Source organism: Bison bison, unplaced genomic scaffold (assembly GCF_000754665.1).
Source record: "Bison bison bison isolate TAMUID 2011002044 unplaced genomic scaffold, Bison_UMD1.0 scf7180017864456, whole genome shotgun sequence".
Lineage (NCBI taxonomy): Eukaryota > Metazoa > Chordata > Mammalia > Artiodactyla > Bovidae > Bison > Bison bison.
In genome coordinates this window covers 9,682,801-9,709,693 of record NW_011495018.1, presented here as the reverse complement: position 1 = coordinate 9,709,693, position 26,893 = coordinate 9,682,801, and the positions used below count along the sequence as shown (strand labels likewise).

Genomic DNA, 26,893 nt, shown 5'->3' with positions numbered 1-26,893 from the left:
TCTACCACAGGGTAAAAGGTTGGGGGAACAATTATTCACAGTCTCAAAGGATGACCCCACAGATTACTTACTAATTACAAAGGGAAAAACACCAGCTCTACAGTGGAGCAACCTGGTGGAGTCCACCTGAACCATCACCCATAATGGAACAAACTGACTTCAGGGGACTCTGGACGTGATATCCTGAGACTGCCCAGCATCACCTGGGTACTATTCTGACCAAAAATGCCTGACAAACTATACTCATTTAAACTTTAAATAATTTTTAAATTGTCCTAAATTTAAAAAAAAAGAAAGGAAAAGTAAAGGTAATCAAACCATCACCATTATGTTTAGTCTGTAAACCACTATGAAATAAGTCATGGTTTATTACCTCCTAGAGTTATATATGTTTCAATTTATGTAGATAAAAATTCATTTTAAAATTTGTATCCCAAGTCAGCAGGTGTATTCTAGAGACACAGGGCCATTTAATCACTGAACTTCACACAGCGAGTTGTTCTGATAGTTGGGTTTCCTCATTGGAGAAGAATGGCTCTAATGTGCTGTATGATGAAGATGATGATGGTGATGCCACCTTAGAGGAACAGAGGCTGTTTCTGCAGGGAGTGAGCTGAAGGTTAATGGCATCTGCAGAGTAGAAGTCAGCAAACTACAGCGATGGGCCGGATCTGGTCTGCTGCTTTTCCACAACCAGCCCACGATCTAAGAACGGTTTTCACATTTTTTAATGGTTTCAAATAAATCAAAAGAAGAGTAATAGCTTATGACATGTGAAAATTATATGACATTTAAATCTCAGAGTCCATAACTAAAGTTTCACTGGAGCCCAGCCATGCCCATCTGTTGAAATATCTTCCACGGCTGCTTTCACGACGACGGCAGACCACATGGCCTGTAAACCTACAAGATTTACAGCTTAGTCCTGTACAGAATGACTGCCAGGGAGAGAAATTTCAATTTCCAGTAGACAATAAGGATCATGGGTGTGTTTACCTTGTGATTTCCATAGGGGCTCCACACTTTGGTTCATTTTTCAATATGTATAATATGCTACTGAGGCATAAAAACGTTTCTTTCAAAAAAAAAAAAAAAGTCCTATTATTATGAATTGAAGGATGTTAAGAAAGATGTAAGACATTTATGTTTCAAAACCTGAACATGTAGAACATTGGTTTTTGAAAAGCCATCATCAGAACCAGAGTTTGATTTGTGACAGAGTCCAGATTATGGCTGCCCAGAGATGGAACCTACAGAGATGAACCTGAGCAAGTCATTCAGAGAAGGTTCCAGAGAACTAAAAAGAGCAAGGAGGCAGGTAACCGTAGAACCTGCCTTCAGTAACAGACACCAACATAGATTAAGGTTCAAGAGCAAAATTCCAGGGTCTAGGAGGACTGAAAGAGTGAGGCAAATTTAATAAGGCTTTGATGTAAGACTTGAGTGGCAACTATGGAGAGGTAAGCACAAAACCACACTAAGTGACTCTCAAATTCTAATACACCAAGACTGAAGGCTTGTATGTAGCTATATAGCAATATTTATTTGTTAGATCTACTTAGTCACAACTTGAGTATCTTCCAGCAAAGATATATTTATACAGATAAAAAAGTCTATAAATATTATAGAATCAGATCAGATCAGTCGCTCAATCGTGTCCAACTCTTTGCGACCCCATGAATCGCAGCACGCCAGGCCTCCCTGTCCATCACCAACTCCCGGAGTTCACTCAGACTCACGTCCATCAAGTCAGTGATGCCATCCAGCCATCTCATCCTCTGTCGTCCCCTTCTCCTCCTGCCCCCAATCCCTCCCAGCATCAGTCTTTTCTAATGAGTCAACTCTTCGCATGAGGTGGCCAAAGTACTGGAGTTTCAGCTTCAGCATCATTCCCTCCAAAGAAATGCCAGGGCTGATCTCCTTCAGAATGGACTGGTTGGATCTCCTTGCAGTCCAAGGGACTCTCAAGAGTCTTCTCCAACACCACAGTTCAAAAGCATCAATTCTTTGGCACTCAGCCTTCTTCACAGTCCAACTCTCACATCCATACATGACCACAGGAAAAACCACAGCCTTGACTAGACGAACCTTTGTTGGCAAAGTAATGTCTCTGCTTTTGAATATGCTATCTAGGTTGGTCATAACTTTCCTTCCAAGGAGTAAGCGTCTTTTAATTTCATGGCTGCAGTCACCATCTGTAGTGATTTTGGAGCCCCCAAAAATAAAGTCTGATGCTGTTTCCATTGTTTGCCCATCTATTTCCCATGAAGTGGTGGGACCGGATGCCATGATCTTCGTTTTCTGAATGTTGAGTTTTCTGAATATTATAGAATACTTTATAGCAAAAGGGATCTTATCCAAAGTGAACAGGATTAGTAGTGGTGCATCAATTAAAAATGCCCATTACAGTATATATGTGTACAAACAATACATACCTTTAACAGCTAAAATAAGTAACTGTACATTCATTAGCCATTCTCAGATTTAGGACCAAGCCTCTTCTCTGAGGATGCATCACTGGGACTTTCGGTTACTAGTCTTTAAAGTGCACTGAGCACCTATTCTTAGGAAAGTGCAGAATCTTTCCAGATTATTACGGGCTTTTTTTTTTTTTTTAACCCTAAGTGCTTTTATTTATCTCATCCACAACAAATGCAGCAGCAATTTTTTATGACTCAGCTTTGAGTCTATCTACATCATTCAAATTAAGCTTAATGCAAATAACTAAAGCATCTTTCACCAGTTTACTTTGAAATAAACTATTATTACCATAACTAGTAAAATATGCATAAAAAACTGACAAAAACAGATATGCATGCATATATTCATGCATATATTAAATTGAAGCTTACCAGCCATAAGCATTCAGACTGCCATGGCACTGGATGAGTTTTATGGAAGGAATGGAAAGGCATCAACAGATAAACTGAACACAAATGGAACAGATTCAAGGCACTGCACAGAGAGGCACAAAAGATAGTCCCAGCAATTAAACCTGGATACAGTGCTGACCCACCACAGCACAGTTCCAGGATTCTTCTGCTTTGGGAGCTGAAGGTGAAAGTTGAAAAGGTTTATCTACAGAAAGATTAGGTGACCCTACTTAGGTGTTAAAAGAAAAAAGTGGAATAAAGTCAGGACAGAGCCACTGTTGCACTGTATATGGCCTAAAAAATAAAGCTAAAGAAGGGGGAAAAACAAAAAAGAACAAAAATGGCAAAACACAACTATCTATCTTTATATTGTTTGAGGTATCCCTCATTTTTTCCTGTTAAACTGTCCTCTTAAGAGAAATAAAATTACAAAGAGAACTTTTATTTCCCTTATCACAAAGGGGACTGACATCACTGAGTTATTCCACTTTCCTTATAATCCTCTTGAGAACTCACAAACTAAGGCTGGGAAGTACTAAAAGAACAGAAGCAACCTTTTAGTACTTCAGCTTAAAATTAAAACCGCCACCAGAGAACAGTACTGCTGACTCCTAAAAGGCAGGATACATCTATCAGTACCTAAATAAATCCAAAACACTGTACAAACAGAAATAAACTTATATTTCATCAGTTTATAAGAACTAAAGGCAGTCAAGAGACTTGTTAGTGTAACATTTTAGGCGATAAAGAAAAAAGGAAAATCAACTGGGTTGTTTTTCCTAAAACAAGATGTTTCCTGTTATATTCCTGCATGTGTTTCCTGGTCTAATTTTCAGTAGCTTCTAGTATATGATGTCCCTCTACTCATCCTTCCCTAACGGCTCAGACAGTATAGAATCTGCCTGCAATGCAGGAGACCCAGGTTCAATCCCCGGGCTGGGAAGATCCCCTGGAGAAGGGAATGGCTACCCACTCCAGTATTCTTGCCTGGAGAATTCCATGGACAGAGGATTCTGGTGGGATACAGTCCATGGGGTCGCAAAGAGTTGGGTGGCAAAGAGTTGGGTGGCAAAGAGTTGGGTGGCAAAGAGTCGGATGGCAAAGAGTCGGACACAACTGAGCAACTTTCACTTCATGTCACTTCACTACTCTTCCTGGAAGAAAATGTCCCAAATGAAGAGACACACGAAATGGGTGAATTCCTTATGTACAGCATGAATGCTCAAAAGAACAAATTTTGTGACAATGTCTCAAAAAGAAATATACAAAAAGATGTTGAGTTATTTATAACAAAGAATTAAAAGAACTTAACATACAGTAAGAGCTCGAAAAATTATGGCACATTATTAGAACATTTAAAGCCACTTAAAATCCAAGGGATATGAAACACTTAAGAACAATAGGAAAATACTCATGAACAAGTATAAGAAGGTAGAAAAGAGTACTGCATACATCATAACAACTGTGAGGAAGAAATAAATGCATGTATATTTACAAAATACAGCAAAATGTCAACAGTGATTAGTCCTGGGTGACAGAGTTGTAGGCAATTTTTATTTTTAATATTCCCCTTATTTATTTCCTCTTCTACAAGAACTATGATTTTAAAAATGGAAAAAAAAAAAAAAGGAATAGAATAGGGAAAGGGCAGAACAGAAAGAAGAAAATAGTCATCTCAAAGCAAGGTAATTCTGCAACTGCACAAATTATTCCACCCAATCAATTCTAATAATCCTCACACCACAAGTGATACAAATCCAAACAGCTCTGGAGGTTTCAGTCGCCTTTCAGAAATATTTATACATTTTACTTGTAAAGACTCAGCATGTCTGATCTTTAAGCAAGTCTACAATATTAAATAAAACACAATAGCTCCTCCACGCCTTGGAGCTGGTAACCTAGAATATCATTTTCCCTTTCAAGTGGGAAACAGAAAACACATATACCCACACACACAGAAGCTACCTCTGACTCAGTGTCAAGACACATACCCCAAAAGTAACAACCAAGTGTGCACACACACATTTATAATGTCAACAACATCATTATCCATTGTAAGATACACATCCAGGTTTTTCTAAGGTGAAAAAGAGAAAAGAAAATGCATATTTTAGAATAGATGAAATCTGTACTTTAACGGCCTATGAGATCAGGAGCGCTTTTAAAACCTACATGAAAGTCTTCACACTGGAAACATCCTCCAAGAGAAGCAATACAACACAGCTTTAGCCTCAATCTAGCTGAAGGCAAATCCTCTAACAGTAACTAGTTGTAGGTTAGTTACAGTCTTATCCATAAATGGGGAAAAAAATAACACCCATGTCTAGAATTGTATTATCTGAGCTAATAATTACAGAACACTTATTTATAAAATGTACCTGGCATAAATAAGCAAAGTAAAGAATCACACAGCATAACCAATTTACTTTGAAACAGCTTTAAAAAATGTGTGTGTACATGTATAAACACACACACGTATCTATGTATGTACAAGGGTGCAGGGGAGACAAGGAGGTAAATGTGAGTGAAGGGTATATACTTTCTCTTTGCATCATTCTTATTCTTACAACTTTTCTGAAAGCTCAAAAATATTTCCCCAAAATGGTTAAATAAATAAAAAGAAAGTCTACCACTGGACCAATAACTATAATACAATAACAGAACTGAGCCCTCTGCTTTTAACGTCTCACTTAGAATACTAATTGAGGGCCTCAGGCCATGTCTGGAAATGGCAGGGTTTCCAAAGCAGAGCCCTGGGTTAACAAAACTATCACTCCCCATGCTCAGAACACAAGTAGAACTGTTTGCCAGACTCTCATCTAAGATTCACTCACCAATCCTACTAAGCTGACTCCAACAAAGAATTTAGCAAAGCCTCCGGAAATTAGTTTATTAGGTTTAATCTGAACGAAAGCAATAAGAATACTTATCTCTCTAGATTCTTCTTCTAAGATTCAGTATCCAAAAGTAAGAGAATATTTTTACCATTTTCATGATGTTTTCCTTAAGAGCCAGGAGCAATGCAACTACAAGGTGCTCTACTGGAATATGAGACCTTAAACATGGACAGGACAGAAATTTCCCCTCTAGGAGCCTTACTCTAAATTCTTACTAGGATAGGTGACTAAAGTCTGTAACTCCATGATAAAACCAGAGGCACACAAACAAACAGTCCTAGGGCACTCTGATTTTTCCTCGGTTCATCGAAAACTGATGGAAAGAGAATTAAAAAGTAAACAAACAAAAAAATCCCCAAAAAACCATAAATGATAACAAGAGGGAAGAAACAAACTTTTTAAAGTTGCCTTTTTTTAAACAGGGACCATTTTTAAAGTCTTTACTGAACTTGTTGTAAGATTGCCTCTGTTGTTTATGTTCTACTTTTTTAGCCACAAGGCATGTGGGATCTTAGCTCCCATCAGGGACTGAACCCACACCCCCTACTTTTGAAGGCGAAGTCTTACCCATTGAACTGCCAGGGAAGTTGCAGAAATGGATCTTATTAAAAAAAAAAAAATTCTTATTTTCCTAAGTCTGCTTCTGAGTATTTATCATTTCTGACCCATCAAGGTGGCCGAGTAGCACTCAAAACTTTTCTCACCTTGAAATTCAAAGAAACACAGCTAGTTAGTTTAAATGAGTTATACATTTCTGATTTTTACTGCTTGAACTATTTGTCCTGTAATAGAATTATTAGTGAAAAGAATTAAAAGCTTTATTGGGGAATTAGTGAAAAAAGAAAACACACATTTTCTGTCTGACACCCCTTCCCTTCAATCCTTTATCATAATTTGGTTTGAAAAACAAGTTCAAAACTTTGTCTAGCCAAATACGTGATAAAAAGCAGCAAAACTCTGTAAAAATTAAACACATGTTAAACTTGGGTAGTTCCAAGTTACAAAAGCAACTATTACATTTCCTAGGAAAAACTATAAACTCATTATCACCACCATCTTGGTCTCAGTTTTCATAGATTTAGGCCAAAGACCTGAGATGACCCTCTCTGTGTCTCTAAGGTATGAAAGCCATGTATCTCTTTCTTGACCACAAAGACGTCTGCCATTACTGTTTCTCAGAATTCTCAGGGAAGAAAATTCTCAACCCCAGCAATCTGTTTCAATACGTTAAAACTTCAGATAACATAATATTCTCTTCCATCTGTTCACATTAATTTTTGAGTCAATGTTTTCTGTGTAGCATTTATCTCACTAAATAACAACATCAAGCCCAGACACAAACATGGTTAATCAACCACTCTTTGAACCCTCCATCACATCCCTAAGGACAAGGTCTTGGAAACAGAAGATAAAATGTTTCACTGGCTGGAAAGAGTAAAAACTCCTTATGGAATTTTATTGAGTGTTATTTATACAGAATACTTGACCAGCTCTTTCTCCCCTTATTCTCCATCTCAACCTTGGATGAGTGAGTGGTTCACTTACATGAACATGCCTACAAAGGTACTGCTCATTATTAACAATGGGGATACCTAGGGAACTGGCACAACTGTTGCCTTTTCTAACACATCCATGCTGTTGACAGACAAGCTTATTCGTTTGGTTCTTTAGGTTAAAGAAACAAAGGAATTCACTCAAGTGATCCACTAAGTGGCTAGTACTAATGGTAGAGGGGAACAGAGCATTTTAGGGAGTAACATAAGAGAATGAAGGCAGAAATGTTACCCACCTAGGGTCAGGCTCCAGAGAATTCCAGGCTATCCAGGGAGGGAAGGAAACCTAGGCTAGATGAAGGCCTTGTGGATAACAGATTGTAATTCAAGATCTGGCAAGTAGGTCTAACAAGAGGCCATCCACATGCCTTCAGCAGCAGGAGACCCCAATCTGTGTTTTCATCTGCCATTCTCTGTCTCAGCTTCTATTCTCCCCACCACCTCTCTCTTCTCTCATCTTGCTATCTTTTGATTCACAAGCCCCTTTGAAAACCAGATGAAAGAAATCCATGAACTCTATTCTCAAGATAAATGTGCATGTGTAAAAGGTCTGCCTATAATTCGAACTTTACAGACCTGTGCTTACAAAGCCCTAATCTAACTCTGAGCCTTTGTTACTGTTCTCTATGTTACTATTCTCTGTGTCTACTCCCACTAACTACTGATCCTTCCTACTGTCTTAATTCAAACTTCCTTAAAAGAGTAGATCTGAATGGTTTAGTCATCCACTATTCAGCAGGCAAAGCTTTAATATTACAAAATACATCATCTTACATAATATTACTGCTACTTCACCCTAGAGTGACCACCTTTGGGTTAGGCACTCATGCTTAACCCACTGGAGTGGAAATGGCTACCCACTCCAGTATTCTTGCCTGGAGCATCCCCATGGAAAGGAGCCTGGTGGGCTACAGTCCATGGGATCGCAAAGAGTCAGACACGACTGAATGACTAAGCACCCATGCTTAGTTCAATTAACAGAGTTACATGGAGCTAAGCATTGTAACCTAAACTCAAAGACTCCATTTCCTTGGGCAGACACTATAGGAATAGGAATTTCCATCAGAAGAGAGGTATGGGCATGGCAGACATTTGAGTGCAGTGGATTTCTCTGCATAGGACAAACAATAGAAAAATGGGGGGCAAAGGTATGTCTACAGGCAGACGGTGAAGAAACAGGAGAAGAGGGAACCCCTGAAGACCAAGCAAAGAAAGGTGGATCTAAGAGAACTGTGGGAGAGACCATGGATTTCCTAGCAAAACAGTTCTCACAACATAAACCATCCTCAAACAATTCCAAGACAGTGGGGTGACTGCTGGGAAGGTCCTCCAGCAGTGGACACCGGGCTTCCTCTGCCTCTCACCGTTGTCACTGTCACCTCACTGCTGTCTGTCTGAGATAATTACACTCCTCAAGGCTGCTTCCCTTTAGCTACTGCCACTTATTTAGACTAGAAGGCTTCTGAAAGAAAAGGGTCAAGTGTAAAAATCTTACAGTTGCCTTATTTTCTTCAGAAGGAAGATATGAGACCCAGGAGAAGATGTATAAATCTAAGAAGGAAAGAAGACCTGAGCCATGCTAGGGAGTCCTGGAGGCACGGGGGAAGGAAGGCTGAGGACTGGTTTTATTCTCACATCAACACCAAGGTAGCATACTAGGCAAGAAAAACAACAAACACCTCTGTGCATGTGCCTCTCTGTAACAGCTTAGTTCCAACCACACCAGGGTGCAGTCCAGGAGCAAGGGATGCGCCAAACAGCCCTATGCCACTAAAGCTGAAAAGGACTATAAGTGCCCATCCGAAAACGTATAAGCCAACACTGTGCTCTTTGTACTAAAAAACATGAACTGAATTTAGCTGCCAGGGACAGCAATTCACTTGGCTATTATGAAGATGCCAAGTTTCTCTCTTTTTCTACAAAGAAAGAAAAACAAAACAATTTATAAACACTTAAGACAGACCTTACCACACACATCAGAACTAAAACAGCAAAGTGATGCATTTTGGAAATTTTAACCTTACTTGTTTCTGTTGCTCCTTGTAAGAGACCTCAAGATTTGCTAGAGATAAATCGCATTGTACAGAAACATTAAATTACCTTTAAGCTGACATAAAGGCCACACATAAGCCCCCAAAGAAAATTTAAGACAGTCCTGGGGTCATCAATAAGCTTATGGCTGCACAGGGTCATGAATTAGACACGAGAAACTTCTCTCTGGTGTGTCATACAGGATAGTTTATTTCAAGACTGTTATGGTGAACCCAAAATTAATCTTTCTGGCAGTTCCTTTTTGACAGCAGTAGTCAAATTACCTGCGGTAACTCAGCAACTGTAAAGCCCTACAGACTTCAATGCCAAGTAGGTAACCCCTGAAAACAGGATTTCTCAAGCCTTAGCACTACTGATATCTTGAGCAGAGAATTCTTTTTTGCTGGAGACTGTACATTGTAGAAAGTTTAGAGGCATCCTAGCCTTACAATACACAGTCCACATCAAAAAAGAATTCTCTGGCTCAAAATACCAGTAGCATACATACCTCTCCCCCACTGGCTCAATTGGGACAATCAAAGTTTTCAGAAATGAGATGAGGTGGGGACAGGGGCACAAACCGCCCCTGATAGAGAACCACTATTTTAGGATAAGCGGAAATAGGAACTCAGTCAAAGCTAGGTCATGAAACAAATTAATGTTAATTAAAATAGTATTTAGGTTATATACTTACATAACTATCAAAATCTATAATTATACTTCCTAGAAAAAATTCTTTATACTGTGTTCTGTTATTTGAAGGATTTTACAAATTATTAACTTTATTCAAGTAGATAAATCTCTAAATCAATTTAAAAATAAACTTTTAATTCAAATATAAACCACATATTATACAGCACTATCACTGCAGAATTACAGATGTTTTAAATTATTTGCAATGCTTTGTCAATTTAAAGAAAAAAGCAAATTCAAGAGTACCTTCACTGATCACCTGAAAATTAAAACAAAGTAACTTTCTCATTATTCTAAAAGTAAACATTTTAATAAAATTACATTTCACTAACCTTGCCAAAGTTATAAAAAGATCTATTCTGTAGAAATCCCAAATGGGGCCACTTTATTTGGCATAGATATGTACTTTCCCTCTAACCTGTAATCAAATTATTCAATATTCTTTTATCTCCATCCAGCCATTTAAAGATACACTGAACATTTACTATTAATCAGGGGTTGCTGCTACAGTAAGTAATAAATGGGCTCAAACTCTATCTTTCAAGAAGCTTAGAGCCAAAAGAGACAGGAAAACAAGCAGTTGTAACACAGTTGTAACACAGAAAGTTAGATGGCATCATCGACTCAATGGACATGTGTCTGAGCAAACTCTGGATAAAGCGAAGGCCACGGAAGCATGGAGGGCTGCAGTCCACGGGGTCACAGAGCTGGACACAACTGAGTGCACGTCAGGTATCAACACGCAAGCTGCAATGAAAACACACACTTGTATGTAGGAGAGTCGGGCAGCATTTCAGAGTGGAAACAAACCTAAGATGACTCTTGCAAAGTGAAAAGAAGAGGAGGATGTAACAGTTTTAATACATGGGGGAGGAAAAGGTCTTTTTAGAGCATGTTACTGAAGCCAGAAACCATAGAGAAAAAGGATTATTAAATCAGGCTATATAAAAATTTAAAACTTTTGTATGATCACACATACATATACACATATACATACCATAAACAATAATAAAGGCAAATGATAAAATGGAATGTGACTGCCAAATGATGTTTGGTATTACAACTATTAACAAAGAGCTTTTCATTGTGTTTTAATCATTCGAACTGAATTTGCATACAATGTATCATCCTGTTTCAAGAGATTCTCCACAGCTTTTATTTTCAAAAGTTATTTGGAAGAAATGTACAAGTGGAAGTGATTTATCTGCACATCATTCGTACTTAAGTCAAGTATTCCCTGTAGGACCGACCAATATAATTCTAAGTAAGGATTTTGGTTATTTAATGGAATCAATGCTAAGTGTGAAAAGGTAAAGCTAGGATACTTTACCGTAACACAAATATAGTGATGGAAATAACTGACATGTTTATTAAACTAGTATGTGCTGGACAGTACCCTTAAGAAACTAAAAGTAATTATACAGTTGGAAAAAAAATTCAGTCTTGACCTCTGACCCAACCATACACAAAAATCAATTTCAGACAGATTACTGAATTGTGAAAGGTAAAAGAAGAAAATACAAAAAAAAAAAAAAAAAAAAAAAAATTTCCATGGCCACAGGGTGGGCAGATTTCCATTGAACAAGACACAAAAGCAATAAGATAAACCAGTTTACATGAAAATTAGAAATTTCTGCTCATCAGAAAAAGAAAAGGTAAGCATTGAGTGGAAGAAGATATCTGTAAAATATTTATGCAACAAAGGATTATACCCAGAATATATAATGTCTACAAGTACTGGAGATCGACATTCCAGGAGATAAATGGGCAAAAGGCACGAACAAATGCTTTACATATGGCCAACAGGAAAATGACAAGATGCTCAGCATCGCCAGGCAACAGCAATGCAAATTAAACCCACAATGCACCATCCTTGCTACACAGCTATCAGAAGGTCTGCTGCTGGTGAGAGTATAAATTAGGATAATCAGTTACAAACATGCTATGCAATATGAACTAAACCTGAATATTCCCACAATCTCCAATCTAGTCTATACGTGTGAGAAATGCAGACATATGTTAATGAAGGGACATGTAAGAAATGTTCAAAGTTGCAGTTGTATATTAGCCAAAACCTAGAAACAGTCCAACCACAACAGAATGAACATAAAGGCATGAAAAGCAACCACACACTGTACACACGAGAATGTGGGTAAATCTTACAAATGTACTGCTGAGTGAAACAAGCCAATCACAAACTAAAATACACCAAGTGATTCCACTCCTGTCAAGCGTAAAAACAGGCATGATTAGTCTTTTGCAATTGCCTTTGGGGGTGAGATAACAATCAAGGGGGACATGAAAGAGGTTTGTGGGGGACTGGAATGTTCTGTGTCAATCTTGGTGCTGGTTGCACAAGTGTGGTCACCATGTGAACATCTGTCAAGTTGTACGCTTAAGAACAGTACACTTTTCCATATACACATCACACTTAGATGACAAGCTGACTTAGAAAAGAAACAACCACAGACAGGCAATTCATGGAAAGTATAAACTGTACTCTGAGATGGGGCTCAGATTTTCCTGAAGCTCAGTGTCTCTGTGAGAATGGCCTGCAGAGAAAGCCAGCCCTCACTTTAGTTCCTCCACTTCTTGGTTTTAACCATGCAGGTGGGTGCCTGCCTTCCACATGTCATGCGTGTCAGTAAACTCACTGAGCACCTTCTCTTTGCCAATGGATTTGGTAGGCCCTAGGGACAGTGACAGGTAAGACACAGTTTGCTCAAGGAACTGACAAGCAGGGACCACGTGTGATCACTTTCCTCTTGCCCTGGCATCCAGCGTGATGCTTTATACAGAGCTGGCCTTCCATGAACGCTGGCTGAGAGCACGCCTGCAACAGCAGAGCACAAGGGGAGCCACAGATGAAGCACTGAGCCAGGACCAAGGTCAAAGGACCGAGGTGGTTCTCCACGGGTGGAGCGGGCAGGGGCCCAGGTGGGAGACACAGAGAAGGCTTCCCTGAAGAGCAAGTGCCCATGCCGGGTCTGGAAAGGGAGAAGGGATGAGTGAGATCGCTTTCAGATCCAAGAAACGCAGGGTCAGGTGGGAAGGAATGGCAGTTCAAAGGTACCTACAACAGCACGGGGAGTCAGAGAACAGGGCTATCTAAAGGAAGATGGCAAACAAGTAGGTTAGGGCAGAACTTGAGCTTGAGGATATTTTAAAAGCTCCAAAGATGATTCAGGTTTTTCAAAGGTTAGGAATCAGGTTCTGTACCAACCTTTCCATTTCACTGTGGAAACAGACATGAGGAAAAGGATGGGGAAGATCAGGTATTGATCAACAGTGTTCTTATTTCCCAGTTAATGTTTGTCAATGCTTCCACTTTCTAGTGATTTAGTCACTAAGTCGTGTCTGACTCCTGCAACCCCATGGACTGTAGCCCGCCAGGCTCCTCTGTCCATAGGATTTTCCAGGCAAGAATACTGCAGAGGGTTGCCATTTCCTTCTCCAGAGGATCTTTCCAACCCAAAGATCGAACCTAGGTCTCCCGCACTACAGGCAGATTCTTCAACAACTGTGCTACCAGGGAAGCACCAGTTAAAGTTTACTTTTACTTAATATGCAAGCATTTTAGGTTTCTCCAAAATAAAAAGTTATATATACCTCATTGTAAGTCTGATAAACAATGCCATTTATATGAATTTCAATTCTTACAACTCTCCAAGTTGCTAAAATTATAAAATGTGAATTAAAGCAAACTCTGGGCAGGAATCACATTGAGCGTTAATTTTCTCATCTGCAATGAGCAGCTTAGAACCCATGACCATGCTTTTGACTCTAATGTGGTGAAATTCCACGTGTGACAACTTTAAAAATAAGAATACATAATGAGCGTGTCATTCTTTTACCTCCTTACTGCCTGGAGGAACCATCAGAAATCCCTTACTACACCACGTGTGACAACTTTAAAAACAAGAATACATAATGAGCGTGTCATTCTTTTACCTCCTACTGCCTGGAGGAGCCATCAGAAATCCCTTACTACAGTTACTCTGTGGTCATTTTTTCTGACCACGTCTAGTTCACTGGACACTTATTTTAACATCAAGAAAAAAAGATGCTGAATCAAAAATTCGAGTGGTTTGTTCTGTGCTATGGGTAAGTGATGAGATCATCTGTATTTCTTTCAAGCCAGCAGTAGCGAAGTCACTACCACAACCACTCAAATACATCGGCCTGGGTTTCAAGATTGCAGTAAAATAACATTTGCTAATTTGTCTGGTCAGGAAACTTTGAACAGTTTGGGAGCTTGGGGATCTCAGCAGTACAGGATTCTGCAGATGCAGCTCTGTAAACGCCAATTTTTTTTTTTAATTTTAGGTGCTTTTATAACAATAATAACCTTCTTTTAGGCAAACTCCTACAGAATTCCAGAAGTGCAGTTTGACCGCAGTCAAGCCAAGGCACTGAGTTTAGGAATGATTAATCACTGATGAATTAGCCTTTTGTTCCTTTTCTGACACTTCTGAACTCCTTCTGATGTTTCAACTATCTGATGTCTGGCCATGTCATGATACCAAAGCGGACTGCCTGAATCACTGTTTACGTTGGCCTGCACACCAATCTGGATAAAGAGCTCAGTAAAAACACCTCCTTCAGATCACAGAACAGCCTTACGTTTGCAGTCTGAGGGACAACATGGAGAAGAAATTTTGAACAGATATTTGTACATCCACATTCACAGAAGCATTAGTCATAACATCCAAAGGGTGGAAGCACACCAAGTGTCCATCAATGAATGTATGCATATACAAAATGTGGCATATACATACAATGGAATATTATTCAGCCTTAAAAAAGAATGAAATTCCGACACCTGCTACAACATGGATGAACCTTAAGCACATGCTAAGTGAAATAAGCCAGTCACAAAAAGATAGACAATGTATGATTCCACTTATATGAAGTACCTGCTGCTGCTGCTAAGTCGTTTCAGTAGTGTCCGACTCTGTGCGACCCCATAGACGGCAGCCCACCAGGCTCCCCCGTCCCTGGGATTCTCCAGGCAAGAACACTGGAGTGGGCTGCCATTTCCTTCTCCAATGCAGGAAAGAGAAAAGTGAAAGTGAAGTCGCTCAGTCGTGTCCAACTCTTAGCAACCCCATGGACTGCAGCCTACTCTGCCCATGAGAAGTCAAATTCAGAACAATGGTGGTTACAGGGTCTGGGGGAGAGAGGAATGCTGAGCTATTAGTAATAATGCAGCTAGGGGAATGGGGAGCTATTGCTTAATGGGATCAGAGTCTCAGTTCTGCAAGGTAAAAGGAGTTCTAGAGATGGATGCTGGTGATGGCTATACAACAGCACGAATATACTGAACTGAGCACTTAAAATAAGATAAATTTTGTTATGTACATTTTATCACAATTAAAAATTGTATTAAAAAAAAAAAAGACACAGCAGAGTATATCACCTCTTCTGATTCTAGACACCACTGATGGCTAATGATGTCGGAAGGCCAGCAACCACCCTGGAACTGAGAGAGGAGCAGACAAAGAAGACAAGCATTCTCTGAGGACAGAAGCCAGAAAACCATCCCATCCACCCCCACTCCGCAGGACAGTTCCTCCAAGGAGAAACTCTCCTAAGCTGAAGATATAACTTCCATTCATTTCAGCCAGGTCCTGAGTCTCCAGTTCAGAACTGATTTATGCCAAAACAGTAGCAACTCCCATTAAACCAGTCACAATTATGGTAACAGTTAAAGTGAGCAATGACAACACAACAAATCAAGACAATTTTCTTTTCTATTTTCCAGCCCTCATTAAATTCCTCTGTGACTATTCTGTGCCTTCTTCTAAGACTATGGCCATAGACAAAACCTATATGACCTATATGACCAGGTACTATTTACATAAATCAACCTTTATTTAAAATATACACAAAGAGAGAACAATAAAACCAAAATAATTTAGTAACAATGCATTTTAGAGAATCTTACACACAAGAATAGAACTGCTATCACCTAGCAAACCATGAGTGCTCTGAGAGGAGGCTCTATAGCCACACATGTCATCTATGTAACTACAAAAATGACCATGTGGTGATTTTCATCTTGCAGTGTTCAACATTAGCAAGACAAGCAAGCTCAAAATGTGTCATCATGTTAACAAATGCCTTGTAAGCCCAAGTCTGGGTATTAAATGAAATGCTGTATGAAGATGAATTCTCGTAAGCCAAGTGGGGGGCACATCTGTAGGTATGACCACACGTATGAATTTAGCAACTTTGCCAAAACTCTCTCACACTGAGCTGTCAGCAACTTCACAGATCAGTTCAGCTCAACTCAGGACACGAGTCTGCACAGCTCAACACAGAATGACTTTCATCTACGTGGAAATCTACAACTGTATCTACTCATTTCCACCTTACATCACGTGTTTCAGCCATCTGCTGCTGAATAAGAAAACCACCCCAAACTTAAGAGTTTAAAACAACAATTAATTATACCTCATGATTCTGTGAGTTGGCTACAGCTCAGCTACATGGTTCTTCTGCCCCTGTCTGTTCAGCTCCATCAGGCAGCTGCATTCAGCTAGTTGTTTGGCATTCAGCTAGTTGCCTGGCTGAAGCTGAAACATTCAAGATGGCTTGAAGCTTCCCAAGTGGCCTCTCACGCCAGTAGGGTATTTGGACCTTATACATGATGACTGGCTTCAAAGACCAAGGAAGCAAAAGCTGTCTGTCTTCCCCTTCTTAAGGCTTGGGCCTGAAATCTCAGACAGTTACTTCTGTGCTATCCTATTAGTCAGCGCAGGTCACAAGGCTGGATCAATCCTGATGGATGGAGCAACACACACAAACAGGGTGCAGGGTAAGAGGAACTATGACAGAAGCTCTGGAAACCACCCATCAAATGATGGTCGTTCCCACACATAAAGATAGGCTCTTCACTTCAACATGTCTTCAGGACAACACATTATTCAATAAAAGAGAACAGGTCAAACCAGCTCTTGGTGTATTTCAAACCTGTTAAATACTTTAATTTGCCCTACATTATAAATGCATTATATGGTGAAGATTATAACTTAATATGTCTAAATCTATACCAGAAAACTCAAATGAAACATTGTCCCAGTTTCAGGTATAGTCGCTCGGTGCCACTTTATGTCCTGGATTACAAGTATGTGCCCCCTCAGATGTAACCTCCATTAGATCAGAGCCCACATCTACACTGTATTAACAGCTGTATTCCCAGCGTCTAGTGTATACCAGGTACCTAAGAGACTACTTTTTCTTAGTTATTAAAAATACTCCTATTTTAAAATATATTCCTTCTTTCTTTAGTATCAGGTAAAAACCACTTCTGTATATTTTCCACCATATATTTTACAATATGGCTAAAAACATGTCACTACTAATCCCTGAACACTTAGTTATGCTCTAAGAAAGAAGATAATTTTAGCTATTACAGTAATATGCTAAATTTATCCTCAATTCAATCTTATAAGTGAGAAAAATTTTAATAGTCATTTAGTCATTTAATAGTCATTTAACTAGTCATTTTCTGTGAGTTATCTTTTACTGGTCTTTAGTTTCACACATTCAACTTGAAATGAGAAATATTCAAGCTTGGACCAATACCCATCTTACAATTTCAAACAGTACATTTTCTGGTTGAAAATTCCCATCTGTGTTATTCTCTCAAAATGGAGGGTTCTGATCTGCTCAAAATATAATAAAATATCCTTAACTGAAATGAAAATATTTTTACTCTTCAGTTACTTAAAATGACTTATTTTCAATCATGATGTAATGAAAACAATTTTCTTAAAACAATACAAAAATTTAAAACACCATGTTTTTAATGTTAAGGACCCAAAAGTGTTCAAACCACCATGCCAAGAAAATACTGGCTTTATAAAATTAACTTAATATTCAAAATTTTATCATTATGATATTATCTCACAAATATTTACAAAGTCACTAAATATATTACAAATTTTCAGAACTGTCTTTCCCAAGATACATGTGACTATGTATACGTTATATTGGGATATATATGTGAATGTGAATATGATATAATATACTGGGAAAATTTAAACTTTTGCTTTGAATGGTTATAGTGAGTGTTCCCATTATCTGCCTTTCCACTCAGAGTTGCACTCTAGTTTTACAGGTTAAATACTGTTCCCAAATTTCCAACAGATATTAATATTGGGGATGTGGAAAAGCAAAGGTGAGATCCTAAAAGTTATTCTTAAAATACTCCCAATATCTTCATATGTTTTACTCACTAGTATGAGTAATTAAAAATGGTATAAAAATTAAGAAATATCAAGTTTAGTAATACAAGCATACACCATTCTACTGCACTTTCCTTTACTGCTTTTTGCAGATATTGTGCTTTTTTATAATTGAAGTTTGAGGAAACCCTGAGTCAAAAAGCAAGTCCATCAGCACTGTTTTTCCAACAGCATTTGCTCACTTCGTGTCTCTGTGTCACATTTTGCTATTTCAAACCTTCTACCAGTGAAAAGATCACAACTTGATGAAGATTCAGATGATGGCTAGCATTTTCAGCAATAAATATTTTTTAATTAAGGTATATGTAAAAGACCTTAAGGTATATGTAAAAATACATTGTATTTTTAGATATACTGCTACTGCACACTTAACAGTATGGTGTAACTTTTATGTGTACCAGGAAATCAGAAAATCACGTGACTTGATTTACTGCAATACTCACTTTATTGCAGTGGTCTGGAACTAAACCCACAGTATCGATGAGGTATGCCTGTATTTACAAAGAACTTTAGCCTGAAGAGAATATTAAAACACCGGGAAGTGCTAGCAAGCATTACTAGGTACTATTTCTAATAACCTAACATTTGCATCTCTTACCATGTTAAAAGCATTATACAGAACCACAAACTAAAATTACCAATTCATTAACTTATTTTGCTTCTGAGTTATTCCTTGAAACACTGTTAACATGCTTTATACATAAACCAATTAACATTTATAATATTTACACTGTTATGTACATTGTTAATAGCAGACAGGGCCCCAAAACACTCATAACAGCTATAGCTACAAAAGAGACTGGCTGGCTGGCTGGCTGGTGACTGCCCTCCCCGTCCTTTTTTATATGAATATATATGGCACTGTCACCTATTAACTCTTTCTTAAATGCTCCTTCTCCATGAAATGTGCTTCCCCATCATACGTACTCTCTTTTCGGGGGGGAAGGGGGGTCTCTATTCCCTTTCAATTAAACCCTTCCCTATTCCATACCTTATGCATCAAACCCTACAGCCTGCTAGGCCACTTACCAGAGCACTGTACTGACCTGATTTTACATAAAATACCCGCAATCTTTATCTATATTACAAGTTTTAAGATGAAGGTTCATGTTCAAATCTTTACATATCTTCAGCGCTTAAAGCAGTGCTCCGAGTAGAGCAGAGGTATTTGGTTACTGTTATTATGGTGGGCAGGATGGCTGTTCCTTTATAATGTTCTATACTTTCCAGAGCTTTTACAGTGGGCTACTAATACTTAGAAAACATCAAAGAGTTTCATTAAAGAGAGTTGTAAAACTTAACATCAAAAAACAAACAGCTCAATTAAAAAATGGGCAGAGGACCTGAACAGATATTTTTCTAAAGAAGACATACAAATGGTCAACAGGCACATGAACAGATGCTCAACATCACTGATCAGTGGAGACATGTAAATCAAAATCACAATGACATATCACTTCACACCTGTCAGAATGGCTGTTATCAAAAAGACAACAAATAAGTGTTGACCAGGATGTAAAGAAAAGGGAACCCTCATACACTATAGGTGGAAATGCAAACTGGTACAGTCACTATGGAAAACAGTATGGAACTTTCTCAAAAAATTAAAAATAGAACCATCACACAAATCTGGCAATTCCACTTCTGAGTATTTTTCCAAATAAAAGTACTAATTCAAGTAGATACATGCACCCTTACGTTGACTGCAATATTATTGGCAATAGCCAAGACACAGAAGCAACCTCAGTGCCCATCAAGAGAAGAATGGATAAAGACAGGTATATATATACACACACACACACATACATACCTTGAGGATGTACCTTAAGAAGGTAGATTTTTAATGGATATTACTGTGCTATCCCAAGTAAGCAGGGTCTTACTGAAGTCCTAGAATAGCTGGGATTGTTACATCCTCAGTGAACTACAGATTAACCTATATTAAACAAATACTAAGTGCCTATTGGTCAGGCACGGCTTTATGCAATGAAGAAGCTAGATTCTAAGAATTAGTTTAAGACACATAAAAATAATTCATGATTTACATTAAAATATACAATCATGTTAAACTAACATGATGAAAAATTACAAAATCACTAATTTTCATAACTTGAATCTACAGAAGACACATATGAAAATCAACTTTACCTTATATTTCATCTTGGGACATGAATGAATGTAGAAACCCATATAGTAATAGCTGAGTTGAGGTGTTTTCTCTTGAAGTTGCCTAGTAAAAGCAATTTCTCTGCCAAAAGAATAAAGATGAAAGTACAGTTAAATCTAGTTCCAATTTCAAAGTACTATTTAATTTGGTAATATATTTGATCAAATCTGACATTAAGCTATCAAAAAAACCCAAGTGTTGCAAGAAAAACAATTTTAGAAACACTTTAAGACGATTTTTACTAAAGAGACACCAAAAAAACTGTATTATTTTGAGCAAATGCACCAAAGTTCTGGTTTGCACTTTAGTGGGCATAGCAGTGTATAAAAACTCAAATGGCATAAAAGTACAAAGATCTATTTAATACAATTTCAGGTCATTATTCATTATCACCTGGAGTTCTCAAAGACTGGGTGTATCAGGTTAAAAACAGTACAATAAATTTTAGAAAACTCAAAAACCAACAAATTTCAGTAAGAATGTTTTTATGACCCTTTACATGCAAACACTTTCAACTATATATAACATATTACTCTTTTCCGTGTCCAGATGCGATGCTTTATTTTCTCTAAAACTAAAGAGCGGGAAAACATGTTATCTCACTGCTTTTTCTCTACTTGTTGGCACAGGCAAGGATTAATTGAACAAAGAAGTTGTCAGCAATGCCTATGCTTGATGTGGTTTTAATTTGTATCCGGATAAATCTGGGCACAGAATTCCATTCTATTTGCCCAACTGAATGACCGCTTGCATTGGAGAAGTTTAAGCAAAATTTCAGTACATTTCTGAAGTATGAGAACAGCTGTTTTGTTTTTATGTTTGTTTCCCAAAGGTTTTAATTTCTTTTTCTTTGTTTTTAGTAGCAGTGGATGCTTGAAATCCAAGGAGAGGTTTATTTTTTAAGGGAATACTCTGTGCATTTTGCAAGCTCTAATTTAAATCACTGAAGGGCTGATACTCTAAAAGTTCATCTTTACAACAAAAGTATCTCTAAATCCAAACAGACTTAACATTATGAGGCTAAATCAGAAGAGATCCTATTATTCCTAAAAGTAGTTCACTCTCAAAGTTCAACCAGGGAAGAATGCACTGATACTGAAATGCAGGACCACCCGGCTCTGAAAAGGACTGCCCAGCCCTCCCCCACTCAGCCCTGTTCATCTCAGTGAACTGCATCACCACTCCACGCCTAAGCTGTTCAGACCCTAAGCCTATGAGCCATCCTTAAAGATTCACCTCCAGCATCCACCCATCAACAAGTCCAGCTGGCTCTATCTCCAAATACCCTGAATCAGACCACTTCTCACCACCCCCACCTCAGATACTTTGGTCCAAACCACCATTATGGCTCCCTTGGACAATTCTAACAGCCTCCAAACAGATTTCCAGTTTCCACTATTGCCCTCCATAACCGCAGAGAGCAGTCTAAGCAGTCTTTTATTAATTATCAATCAGGTGAGGTAACTTCACATTAGGTTGGTGTCACACTCACATAAAATGGTGGAAAGTTCTGACAAAATGTGGTCCACTGGAGAAGGGAATGGCAAACCACTTCAGTATTGTTGCCTTGAGAACCCCATGAACAGTATGAAAAAGTAAAAAGATACGACAATGAAGATGAACTCTCCAGGTCGGTAGGTACAAATTTGGCCTTGGAGTACAGAATGAAGCAAGGCAAAGGCTAATAGAGTTTTGCCAAGAGAACGCACTGGTCATAGCCCAATATGCTACTAGATATCAGCAGACTAATAACTCCAGAAAGAATGAAGAGACGGAGCCAAAGCAAAAACAACACCCAGTTGTGGATGTGACTGGTGATGGAAGTAAAGTCCAATGCTGTTAAGAGCAATACTGCATTGGAACCTGGAATGTTAGGTCCATGAATCAAGGCAAATTGGAAGTGGTCAAACAGGAGATGGCAAGAGTGAATGTCGACATTTTAGGAATCAAAGAGCTAAAATGGACTGGAATGGGTGAATTTAACTCAATGACCATTATATCTACTACTGTGGGCAAGAATCCCTTAGAAGAAATGCAGTAGCCATCATAGTCAACCAGAAAGTCCGAAATGCAGTACCTGGATGCAATCTCAAAAATGGCAGAATGATCTCTGTTCATTTCCAAGACAAACCATTCAATATCACAGTAATCCAAGACTATGCCCCTACCAGTAAGGCTGATGAAGCTGAACAGTTCTATGAAGACCTACAAGACTTTCTAGAACTCACACCCAAAGATGTCCTTTTCATTATAGGGGACTGGAATGCAAAAGTATGAAGTCAAGAAATACCTGGAGTAACCGGCAAATTTGGCCTTGGAGTACAGAATGAAGCAAGGCAAAGGCTAATACTTTGCAAAGAGATCATAGCAAACCCCATCTTCCAACAACACAAGAGAAGACTCTACACATGGACATTGCCAGATGGTCAATATCAAAATCAGACTGATTATATTATTTGCAGCCAAAGATGGAGAAGCTCTATACAGTCAGCAAAAACAAGACTGGGAGCTGACTGTGGCTCAGATCATGAACTTCTTATTGCCAAATTTGGACTTAAATTGAAGAAAGTAGGGAAGACCACTAGACCATTCAGGTATGACCTAAATCAAACCCCTTTTGATTATACAGTGGAAGTGAGAAATAGATTCAAGGGATTAGACCTGATACACTAGATCTGACACACAGATGGACAGGTTCATGACATTGTACAGGAGGCAGTGATCAAGATTATCCCCAAGAAAAAGAAATGCAAAAAGGCAAAATGGTTGTCTGACGAGGTCTTACAAATAGCTGTGAAAATAAAAGACGCGAAAGGCAAAGGACAAAAGCAAAGATATACTTGTTTGAATGCACAGTTCCAAAGAATAGCAAGGAGAGATAAGAAAGCCTTCCTCAGTGATCAGTGCAAAGAAATAGAGGAAAACAACAGAATGGGAAAGACTAGAGATCTCTTCAAGAAAATAAGAGATACCAAGGGAACTTTTCATGCAAATATGGGCACAATAAAGGGCAGAAATGGTATGGACCTAACAGAAGCAGAAGATATTAACAAGAGGTGTCAAGAATACACAGAAGAACTATGCAAAAAAGATCTTCATGACCCAGATAACCACGACTGTGTGAACACTCACCTAGAGCCAGACGTGCTGGAATGCGAAGTCAAGTGAGCCTCAGGAAGCATCACTACAAAGAGAGCTAGTGGAGGTGATGGAATTCCAGTTGAGCTATTTCAAATCCTAAAAAGATGATGCTGTGAAAGTGCTGCACTCGATATGCCACCAAATTTGGAAAACTCAGCAGTGGCCACAGGACTGGAAAAGGTCAGGTTTCATTCCAGTCCCAAAGAAAGGCAATGCCAAAGAATGCTCAAACTACCGCACAATTGCACTCACCTCACATGCTAGCAAAGTAATGCTAAAAATTCTCCAAGCCAGGCTTCAACAATACATGAACCATGAACTTCCAGATGTTCAAGCTGGTTTTAGAAAAGGCAGAGGAACCAGAGATCAAATTGCCAACATCTGTCGGATCACCAAAAAAGCAAGAGAGTTCCAGAAAAAACATCTACTTCTGCTTTATTGACTCTGCCAAAGCCTTTGATTGTGTGGATCACAATTAACTGTGGAAAATTCTGAAAGAGATGGGAATACCAGACCACCTTATCTGCCTCCTGAGAAATCTGTATGCAGGTCAAGAAGCAACAGTTAGAACTGGACATGGAACAACAGACTGGTTCCAAATTGGGAAAGGGGTGCGTCAAGGCTGTATATTGTCACCTGGCTTATTTAAGTTATATGCAGAGTAGATCATGAGAAATGCTAGACTGGATGAAGCACAAACTGGAATCAAGACTGGCGGGAGAAATATCAATAACATCAGATACACAGATGATACCACCCTTGTGGCAGAAAGTGAAGAAGAACTAAAGAGCCTCTTGATGAAAGTAAAAGAGGAAACTGAAAAAGTTGGCTTAAAACTCAACATTCAGAAAACTTAAATCGTGGCATCTGGTCCCATCATTTCATGGCAAATAGATGGGGAAACAGTGACAGACTTTATTTTGGGGGGCTCCAAAATCACTGCAGATGGTGACTACAACCATGAAATTAAAAGACGCTTACTTCTTGGAAGAAAAGGTATGACCAACCTAGACAGCTTATTAAAAAGAAGAGACATTACTTTGCCAACAAAGGTCCATCTAGTCAAAGCTATGGTTTTTCCAGTGTTCATGTACGGATGTGAGAGCTGGACTGTAATGAAAGCTTAGCACTGAAGAATTGATGCTTTTTGAACTGTGGTGATGGAGAAGACTCTTGAGAGTCCCTTGGACAGCGAGGAGATCCAACCAGTCCATCCTAAAGGAAATCAGTCCTGAATATTCAATGGAAGGACTGATGCTGAAACTCCAATACTTTGGCCGCCTGATGTGAAGAACTGACTCATGTGAAAAGACCCTGATGCTAGGAAAGATTGAGGGTGGGAGGAGAAGGGGATGACAGAGGATGAGATGGCTGGATGGCATCACCGACTCAATGGACATGAGTTTGAGTAAACTCCACAAGTTGGTGATGGACAGGGAGGCCTGGCGTGCTGCAGTCCATGAGGTTACAGAGAGTCAGACACAACTGTGCGGCTGAACTGAACTGAACTGGACCTCCTTACTGTCACCTGTAAGCCTTTCTCCATCTGCCCCTCATCAACACCACTGCCTGGCTGCCCTCCTTACACAGCACTGTCTAGATCCTATCCTACATCCCAGCCCTTAAGGCCTGCCTTCTCTTCATTCCAGCACCTCAGGACACTTGGACTTGGTACCTTTGACCTGGACTTCTATCCTCAGATTTTCACACAGCTGGCTCCTTTTTGTTCTTTCTTGGCTAAGGAGGTGTTTCCTGACAACCCTATATAAAAATGGCCTCGTGCCCACTACCACTATTTTATTCCTGTTATAATACAAAGGCAAAGTGAAAGTGAAGTTGCTCAGTCGTGTCCGACTCTTTGCGGCTCCATGGACTGTACCCTACCAGGCTCCTCTGTCCATGGAATTCTCCAGGCAAGAATACTGGAGTGGGTTGCCATTCCCTTCTCCAGGGGATCTTCCCAACCCAGGGATCAAAGCCTGGTCTCCTGCACTGCAGGCATACGCTTTACCCTCTGAGCTACCAGGGAAGCCAAACATGAACTCCTTTGAGCAGGATAGACAAAGGAGTCTCTAAAATTCTGCTGTTTTTAAATTTACTGTCTGCTTTAACAAAGCTGGAAGTGTCTGATTCATACCTACGTACTTCCAGGACACAGACTGTGCTCAAACATCTATTAAGCAAATTAATTACACTTCTAAAATTCATCTTACCAAAAAAGAAAAAGTAAATAAATTCCATACTCACAAACCCCAATTCAAACATTTTTAAAATCTGCAGACCAGCTTACATACAAATCTATACTTGATTACAAATTAAAATATAGAAACTCTATACTGACTGTACGATTGCTTAAGAAACTGAAGAAATGGAGGAAAAATTTGACATGTTTCACTGAAATACACTGAAATCAACAATGGAATTGGTAACTTGTAACCTATTCTCCCCAGCTTTGCTTCATAATGTCAATCTGCTGGCTGCCTCTCCTCTTCTATAAACTCAGCAACTGAGATTCTCCAGAGCACTGAAAGGCTGCAATGCAGTAGCAGTCTCCTCATCCTCCACTGGCCCCAATTTTCATGCTCCGCAGGCTCCTCTGCTACTTCCTCAAAGCTCTACAGCTCCAGAATTTTCAACAGCTCAATCAAGCAGCAAATAGACTGCTGGAAACCGTTTTTTCTGGGAACTGATTATTTGCTATCTCAAATGCAATAGGATTTCTATATCTCTTTGTTCATTGAGAAATAAAATATTTCATACAGAGGATGGATTTATTCTGTAAGAATCAGATCAGATCAGATCAGTTGCTCAGTCGTGTCTGACTCTTTGCAACCCCATGAATCGCAGCACGCCAGGCCTCCCTGTCCATCACCAACTCCCGGAGTTCACTCACTCACATCCATCGAGTCAGTGATGCCATCCAGCCATCTCATCCTCTGTCATCCCCTTCTCCTCTTGCCCCCAATCCCTCCCAGCATCAGTCTTTTCCAATGAGTCAACTCTTCACATGAGGTGGCCAAAGTACTGGGGTTTCAGCTTTAGCATCATTCCTTCCAAAAAAATCCCAGGGCTGATCTCCTTCAGAATGGACTGGTTGGATCTCCTTGCAGTCCAAGGGACTCTCAAGAGTCTTCTCCAACACCACAGTTCAAAAGCATCAATTCTTTGGCACTCAGCCTTCTTCACAGTCCAACTCTCACATCCATACATGACCACAGGAAAAACCACAGCCTTGACTAGACAAACCTTTGTTGGCAAAGTAATGTCTCTGCTTTTGAATATGCTA

At 39.1% G+C, this 26,893-nt stretch overlaps 1 protein-coding gene across 4 annotated transcripts in view; it reads right to left on the bottom strand.

Moving 5' to 3' along the window:
- Positions 1-26,893, bottom strand: part of ATE1 (arginyltransferase 1) — a 161,124-nt gene that overhangs the window by 57,864 nt on the left and 76,367 nt on the right. For 3 of the 4 annotated variants that reach the window (XM_010859227.1, XM_010859229.1, XM_010859228.1), the window contains one exon: positions 20,448-20,547. In XM_010859227.1, the coding sequence (XP_010857529.1) occupies positions 20,448-20,547 (100 nt within the window). Of the gene's footprint in view, positions 1-6,240; positions 10,795-20,447; positions 20,548-26,893 lie in introns of those variants that run through there. The other variant, XM_010859230.1, reaches the window with a different exon arrangement.